At 43.8% G+C, this 8,737-nt stretch overlaps 1 protein-coding gene across 4 annotated transcripts in view; it reads right to left on the bottom strand.

Moving 5' to 3' along the window:
* The window catches only part of slc6a9 (solute carrier family 6 member 9), a 34,731-nt gene that overhangs the window by 5,785 nt on the left and 20,209 nt on the right, over nucleotides 1-8,737 (bottom strand). For all 4 annotated transcript variants that reach the window (XM_019869349.1, XM_019869350.1, XM_019869348.1 and 1 more), the window contains 9 exons: nucleotides 6,662-6,818; nucleotides 5,185-5,316; nucleotides 4,137-4,404; nucleotides 2,413-2,545; nucleotides 2,133-2,267; nucleotides 1,913-2,016; nucleotides 1,509-1,746; nucleotides 1,133-1,267; nucleotides 798-897 (listed from right to left, as the gene is read on the bottom strand). In XM_019869349.1, the coding sequence (XP_019724908.1) occupies nucleotides 798-897; nucleotides 1,133-1,267; nucleotides 1,509-1,746; nucleotides 1,913-2,016; nucleotides 2,133-2,267; nucleotides 2,413-2,545; nucleotides 4,137-4,404; nucleotides 5,185-5,316; nucleotides 6,662-6,818 (1,402 nt within the window). The remainder of the gene's footprint in view (nucleotides 1-797; nucleotides 898-1,132; nucleotides 1,268-1,508; nucleotides 1,747-1,912; nucleotides 2,017-2,132; nucleotides 2,268-2,412; nucleotides 2,546-4,136; nucleotides 4,405-5,184; nucleotides 5,317-6,661; nucleotides 6,819-8,737) is intronic.

Consider the following 8,737-nt stretch of genomic DNA (forward strand, 5'->3'; position numbering starts at 1 on the left):
TGAAGTGATTTTCCATTTGAACGACATGCAAATAGAAAAACAAATGCAACCCTGTTTAGGAATTGAACCTTTCAATGGTAGCTACGAAATAATGTCTGCGGTGTGCAGGAAATGGGAAGAGTGACATGTGGTTAGTTATTACCAACCCCAGATCGCCTGCAGAAGTGATACGACAGGTCAGATGCATCGCAGAATTATCCGAGTGCTCATTTGGATGCTATTGCCACAGTTCAAAATTCAAGTGAGAGTTTTTCCGTGATTGCATCTTTGCAACAATTTGTGACCTGTTACCCTTCCTGGATAAGGTGTTTTAAAAAAATACATTCAGTGTTTAAAAGTACACTTATAGTGGCACAGAGGGCCAAGGACAACCAAAAAATGACATTCACTGTACATTGTAAGTCATACATTAGACGAAGAAAGAAAAAGATATTCCTGTCTCACAATGATGTGACGGGAGGTTTCGTATCTTCTTCAAAGACATCGAAACAAGCCTAAGGGGGAAATTAGAAGTCGAACCAGCTATTCTACGATTAATACTTCTAACTGTATGCTCTTTTTTTCCATCCAACCAGCAAATCGAGAGACTTAATGTTGATGTTCAGCTCACAGAAATGACTTCTTTCCATAATAACTGAGAGAAAGCTGCCGGAAAGTAGCCAGACATTGACAATGATAAGAAAACTAGGCCACCAACCCAAAATAAGTCCAAAGTCAAAAGCCAGTTTTTTGAAAAAAGGGTTCATCCCCATCCCGCATGAACAATGAAACGTTTTTTTTTGAACACGGCTCCTTACCATAAACATACATGATGCAGACACACATGATGCAGGAGATGATGACCAGAGAGAAACTAGCAGCATAGTTATCCATCAGTAGCAACCAGTAGATTCCTGCCTGCAGACGTAAACAACAACAACAAAAAAGGGTCAAAACACCCCGCCATTACAGTACAAGAAATGCATGGCAGTAGATTGTCAATGTATCTCACTGGATATATTCCAGGGCCCGGTTGTTATTTTTAGCCACTGGTTAAGTGTGTATAACCAACCGTTAACTTTAACGGCCCCGTTACCTTGTTCACGACAAAAATAAAAATAGGCAGGGTGTGTTTGCTGTGCTTTGGCTTGACCTGTGTTGTGAGTGGAACTCCCAGGAGGAATCCAACGATAGCCACACACAGTGTAACTACAGTCTTGTTCCTGATGATCCAGTCGGTGCCAATCTCATCGACAATGGCTGTCACCAGCGTCTCCAACAAACAGAACTAAAGGAAAAAAAGTGAGTGAAAAAAGAAGGAATCATCAAAAAAAAAAATGCATCTATTAATTTCTTTGACTGATAATGAGGAAATTTACCCCGTTATCTGTTTATAATTTCTAATCTCTCACAAATAAAAGTTTCGCCGTTGACATGACATTGAAGAAGCTGAGTCCTGCCTTTATACAAACGCATGATGCGGCCTATAGAAAAAGTCGCGATGCTGAAACTTGCTTTCTAAGCCTGACCTGAGTTCCCAGTCCCAGAAGGATTAACATGAAGAAGAAGAGAAGCGACCACAGTGGAGAAATGGGCAGCAGAGTGAGGGCTTCTGGGTAAGCCACAAAGGCCAGTCCCGGGCCATGGTCGGCGACCTCTGACACGGGCACGTTCAGGTGGTGAGCCATGAAGCCCAGGATAGAGAAAATGACAAAGCCAGCGTAGACGCTGGTCGCACAGTTGGTTATGCTGATGATGATGCTGTCTCTGTACAAAGAAACACAGGTTGGATGGAAATTAACCAGTTGCGAAGGCACAAGTTATAGCTCACAAATCAACCATAGCTTTAAAAACCTTGCTTTACGCTATGGGGCACAGATTTGCTGGCACAGAAAATTCGTTCCCCTCATGCCCATCTAACAGTTCAAAGCACCTGAAACAATTGTTGTGGAACTTGTTGTACGAAGCCATGGTAATCAGACCGCCCCACGCACATCCCAGGGAGTAGAAAATCTGCGATGCGGCGTCTCCCCACACCTAGAAAGACAACGACAAATTGATGACAGCAAGTGAATGTAGCAATCGTGCTCGATCATTTTAAAAACAAATGGTTATTAGAAATCTCCGAGCCCAAACTGTTTTGGAATAAATACCTTGGCATCGAGGACCTTCTGCCACTGAGGAGTCAAGTAATACATGATGCCGTTGATGGCTCCATCCAGGGTGATCCCGCGGATAAACAGGATAGTCAACACAACATATGGGAACGTGGCTGTGAAGTAGACCACCTGCAAAATGACCCACATGCGCACTTAACGACTTCGCAAACACGGCATGGTGAGATGAGAGGAAATCTCTTGGCTTGGCCCGTTTTCATCAGGTCCAACTCGGACCCCGCGACAAGTTATCCATCCCCGCAAGTGTTTGACTGACCTTTCCGGAGGATTTGACGCCCCTGATGAGGCAGAGGAAGACAACGACCCAGGACACAGCCAGGCAGCCCAGGATGGGAAGGCGCACTTCTCCAAAGTTCCCGATGCCATCAGAGATGTCCAACACATAGTGTCTGAAAGGAACGCGCCCGTGGGCCTTTTTACAAGCATGTCCAAAATCTTTTTTGATTGGGTTTCTTTGTTCCAAACCGCTGTCTGATCTTAGACCCGCTTTGTCGATTTCTGCAGCAGCAGCTAACAATTTAACATTTTCATAACAAAGGAAGAAATTGGATTTCCAAGTTGTGTGTCCGCTGCAGATTTTTTTTGGGGGTGGGGGGGGGGGAATAATCCAAGGCCATTTTCACCAGTCCTTTTTCAGAATGATGTGGTCAACCCACACATGCATGGCCGGAACTGAGAGCCCACCTGCCACATATTGAAGCGAGTAATTCATTCATTCATGAAACACAGATTAGATATTAACAGCACTCACCCAAAGGACCAATTTTAGAACAGACACAGTTGTTTACGCATTCATAACATCCTGAAGAGTCGTCATCTTAGCACTTGTATGCTTGTATATGTTACAACTGGATTCATGTTTAGGTTTGGAAATCATTTGTTCAAGAGTTACTGGAATTTCATCTTATTTCCGAACAAGCTACGAGTTCAACTATCGGTTTAAACGAGGCGGCCTCGAGTGTTGACTCTGCCTTGCCCCTGTGAGAATGTGTGACCTCACGGTCATACCTCAAATCAACTTCTAGGTCTGCCAAGAGTGTCATAGAGAAGGGTAGCCAAGTAAAAGCAAGAGGAAGGTCAGAGCCAGGTCACAAGTCACCTGTCCAATCATATGCGCCAAAGAGGCCTGATCTACCAGCATCACAATTCATTCAGAAATTGTGACAAAGCGAATGCACTGAAAACCACACCGAATGAACGATGCATACGATGCAGAGCTGTCTTTCGCTTACCGTTCTGGTACCGCGCACATCTGAGTCACCAAGCAAAGAGAGTATTTTCTTACCCCCTCTGCTGGTTACAATAATGGCCAAATTCTGCAACTATGAGACATTTTTCTCACGTAAATGGGCCCGAAACGTTTTTTTTTTCTTTCTTTTCCTCTCTCCTAAAACACGATATTGTATTCATGAGTGGTCACAAAACTTGAGAAAAATCTGTTCTGTTTTAAATGTTCTCCAGTAAAGCCTGACTTCAGATAAATGGGGAATGTCTTTCATCGGAAATTGGTGAAAAGCTGCTGCATTTCCAGGAATCTAGTCCAAATATTGGAAACAAGTCCGCTGAACTGACGCACGTGTGAGCCAACCTCGTCAAACAGGTGCATGATGGACCTTGAGCACAATGAACCCTTGTTCAAATAAGGATATTGCACAACTTATCTATCCTCTTATGGCCTCTCCAAGAACATTCTGTACCAGAAACGAATATTATATAATAGTATTTCCCTTGTCCTTTGAAACATTTTTATGTTAAGGGGATGTCCGAAATGTGGCTACCCCATAAGTTAAAAAATAACAAAAATCAAAAATCTTCCTTTTTTCTCACAGCGGCGCATATATTATTTATTTATTGAGTCAAGCCGTGATTCAAACCTAGAATTCCTTACAGCGGTGCATATCTGTCAACCACTCACCATCCGTGCTGCCCGCGATTCAAGATGTTGTTCCGAGTGTTTTTTTTTTTTTTCCTGCGACTTACTTCCAGTATTCCTCACTGGGGCTGGTTCTCTTGGTGCGGTTGACGATGTCACTGACCCCGTCCACCATAGTGCGAGTGACGTTAGCTATGCTGCCGTTGCTTTGGGGCACCACGCCGCTGCAATCCGGCGTATTCCAGGGATTGTTGCAGTACGTCCATGGCAATAAGTTGGTCATGGATGTGAAAAAGTAGTAGAAGGCGATGCAAATAACCACATTGTAGTAGATGCCGATATAGGTGGACACGACCATCATGCCATAGCCCACACCTGCAGGACAGAAGAGAGGATACATACCGGTAGTTGCGAAATGCGGTCAGAATAACAACATTCAACAGTAATCGTGCTGTATGGGCCATAATTACGATGACAAAAAATGAATGGTTGAGCTTCTGGCTTAAACTTTGACTTGGATAAAAGAAAAAATGGAAAAACTACATTCTTGTTGAGCAAACAAAACAAAACAAAAAAAGAACAGTTTGAATTATGTTTGTGCTTTTACATGCAACTAAAAGGATTAAGCTGTCAGGGTTGGGTCAGCATAACTTTGCACTGTGCCACAGGTCAAGAGTTGCCCCATCACGTTTACCTTCCATCAATCACGTTTTTGACAGACTTTGACAAAACTGTGGCAGGTTGTTTACGATTCAGAAACACACATTTTACTCCTCTGGGACTTTGTTTCAATCATTTTCACACAAAAGCTGTTGAATGGAACTAAGCCAGATACACTGCCATTGAGAAAATACTTTTATTCAACAATATTATAATGAGAATAAGGGGTTTTGAAAATGGATGGATGTGAAAGAAAATGTGTGTGTGTGTGTGTGTGTGTGTGTGTGTGTGTGTGTGTGTGTGTGTGTGTGTGTGTGTGTGTGTGTGTGTGTGTGTGTGATTTTTATTTTTATTTTTGTAATTCATGGACCACCTGGTCTCGATCCATTATATTGCGATTAGACTTATCTGTTTTGGAATATTGATCCAATGAATCAAATGAGAATGACGAAGAGATTTAAGTGACAAGAAAGTCTGACATTCAAACCCACAAACCTTTGAACATTGGGCTAATCTTCCAGACTCCCAGACACCCCTGGCTGGCGAACTGCCCGAAGGACAACTCAAGGAAGAAGAGGGGAATGCCACAGAACACCAACATGATAAAGTACGGTAGCATGAAGGCACCTGGAGGAGAAGTTAGGACAGTCACGAGTCACATCAACGCAAGCTTGTGAGGGAACGAAGATTGAGTGGCCAAGAAAATTCTTATGATGTCATGACGGAACCAAACTTAGAGGAGGAGCAGACATGCATTTGTTTGCGTCAAGACAACACTCGAGGCCAAATATATGAAATAGGTAGCTATGACATTTTTCAACGCCCCTGATGATCAATATGTGATCAGGATCGTTCTCAGTCTCCTGCCAGATTTGCTGATGTGCTGAACATTACAATCGGGTGTTGGAGGCGGGAAACATCTCAACAATGCACAATCGTGGCCCTCGAGGGCCGCAGTTTGACAGCTGTGCCCGAGGGCCACGAGCGATTCCACGAATAAATCTTTGAGCTAACTAAGCCCATTTATTAAGGGGAAGTTCATCTGTATGCGCTCACCTCATATGTCTCATGCGGCTTGCAACGAAGCATTACGGTGATCGATTCGAACAAAACAAGCCTACCGGTACTCAAATGTATCTAACGCGGGCAGAGCGCCAGCATTATTTTCTCTCCATTTGCCAAGAAAGGCAGAGCAACACACAGGATCGGCGGCGATGTGAGAGCGCGGCCACCTTTGGTAATGTTGCAACTGTAAAAGCAGATTAGGTTGTCTATGTCGATGATGGACGTGAAACGGTACCGCTCAAAAAGAGAATTGTCTGAAAATGCGCGGTCTGATAACCGTCCCCCGATGAATACTTATTTCTCGGCACTGTCATGCTGACTCGATAAATGTCGCTAAACTGTTGGAGGCGGCGCACACGATGCATCAGCTGTGCCCTACTCGATCCTATCAAAAAAGGCAAGACCGGATGTCTCGACACACCTTTGACCGGTCTTCATCTTGGTTCGTGGCTCACGTCGCCACTTGAAATACAACTGAGACGTGAATAAAAAAGCCAGATCGACAGTGTGCCGTCAATATCCGAATCCAAGTGTGCATACTTTTTTTTTTTTTTTTCCAACCCCGCATATTCTTATTTGTTTTGTGGAAGCTATCAGGACTCATGCTCCAGTGAGCTAAAAAAAATTACATTTCATACCGGCGTCATGACAGAAATTATTGCTAAATGGACCCTTAAATGCATGATTTACATCCAAATGACGGGTTCCTAATTCAATTTCATCCAATTAGACTGAGGTAAATTGTACAATACGCACGAGTGAGCAAAGAACAAAACAAAAGTATTTGTTCTTTGTCTTCATGCATTGCTCTTTTTTTTTTTTTATCAGTTGATCATTCCGCGTGTTCAGTGACATGTTTAGCATGCACATTTGCGCGCAACGTAGTTCTCTGCGATGAAATGCCCACCTCCTCCGTTTCTGTAGCAGAGGTAGGGAAACCTCCAAACATTGCCGAGACCCACGGCATAGCCGACGCTCGTGAGGACAAACTCAATTTGGTTCCCCCAGTTGCCTCTCCGCGAGTTTTCATCCTTCTTCACCGGCTCACCTGGAACGGCTCCATTCTGCAACAAAAGACACAGTGAAGGTCAGCTCATACGGCAACCGGTTGATGTGTTTCACACGTTGCTGCTGCAACAAGTACAAGCTCTAGATATATTTATGCATTCAAATGAATTCCTTTTACATGGAAATGTGCAGCCAAGGGGGAGCATCAAGTTGACCTGCAAGAATATACAGCATATGTGTTCAACCAGAGATGTCATAACCTTCATCGTTATTTAATTCTATTGCGTTCTTAGTGAATCCTAAAAAAAATGCTTGCTTGTTAACATACAAACGCCACGAAAAAAAAAAAACTTGGGCACGGCAGTAGGGCATACGGTGCTGTCGGCTATCGCTGGTTCTATTTGCTGTTGTAGGTTAGGTTGAACATGTTTACGTGCATCAGTGCTTTGTGAATGGCTCAAGATGCTTATCAATATGTACTGGCTGCTTAATAATAAGCACATATTCTTGTTTCCTTAAAAGCACCTTTCCCATTGGCGAACATCCGATCAGTGGAATCAACAATCGATCTCATACGGAAACGACTTTAGTTTGCCAGTTTAGCGTAACTTTGAATGCACTGGAGCAGACAGGATCCAAAGTGAAACTACCGCCTTAAGAAGAGTCCGTAAGCATTTGGTCTTGTCGTGCCGATTTCAAGCTTCCTCTGCCCGTTTCTCCCTCCCTCCATCATTCCATCTGCCGCCATCAGCTGGTCGCGCTCTCACTCCACGACCGGCTCTGTAACCTCCACTACAGTGCAGTGAAAAAGTTTTTGCCCCCTTCCTAATTTTTTATGTCTTTGGCATATTTACCCCACATCTGTCTCACAAAGACAAGTACATACAAAACGTTAAAATGATGATTTTATTGATCAAGGAGGAAAACATGTATGGCATTGAAGTAATGACACTCTGAAAGTGCTCACGACTTGTGCCACCCTGGCCAGTAATAACCGTAATCAAGCGCTTGCTGGTCATGAGTCTTTTGTTTCCTGATGGAAGAATTTTGGCCCACTCTTCTTGGCAGAATTGTGTTGCAGTCACACTGGAGGGTTTTTGAGCAAGAACTGCACCATCTCAATTGGATTTAAATGCACTCTTTGACTTGCACACTCCATAACCCTTTGACACTGATTGTAGCAAAGTCCCAACAAACCGCTTCTGCTCCAAATGCAGCCAAAAATTGTGTCAGTATTCCTGTATCATCTCCCTGTGCAATTCGAACCCGCGCGGCCTGCACGAATGGACCACTAGATTGCCAGTGTCTTGGTAATTAAAATGCTAGATAATTACCAAAGACGGCCACAACAGCAAACTCCACATTATTGTCGAGTGGAGCTGTAGTTTGACGGAGAGGCATGAGGATGAAAAGAGACAAGCAGCCGGACAGCAAAAGGCCAACAACTTGACCAAGTAAACAGCTGGTGTTTTCTCGGCAGTCTTTGAGACTGGCTGTACTTGCTTGTCAGAAAAATAAACCAAAGAGCCTGTTTTGAGCATCCCGGGGTCTTCGAGCAGGTGGGACACTCAGGGGGCTGAGCAAACAAGTGCTGGTAAGAATTCGAAATGTCACAGCGGTGTGGATGAGCTCTCACAGCGTCTGAAGTTGACTTTGGAAAGAGACAAAATGCCAGAGGCAGATTACAGCTGTGGGTTTGTTGTTGCAAGTCACACATATTATATGTCTGACTTCTATCGGCAACCAGGTGTGTGCCTTTAGAAGAGATACGCACACACACACACGCACGCACAGATGCGTAAAATGTATATGCAGCGTCAGATCAAGAAAATAAATCGTGTGATTTGAAGGTATGCTGAAACGTTAACAGTGCAACGTGAAATCTGTCACCGTTAAAACAAAATGATATTTTCCTCCAGGCTAAAAGTCAAAATGACACAGATAAGATCCACTTTGCTTATCGGCTGGGCCCCGA

Source organism: Hippocampus comes, unplaced genomic scaffold, assembly GCF_001891065.2.
Source record: "Hippocampus comes isolate QL1 unplaced genomic scaffold, H_comes_QL1_v1.1 scaffold117, whole genome shotgun sequence".
Taxonomy (NCBI): Eukaryota; Metazoa; Chordata; class Actinopteri; order Syngnathiformes; family Syngnathidae; genus Hippocampus; species Hippocampus comes.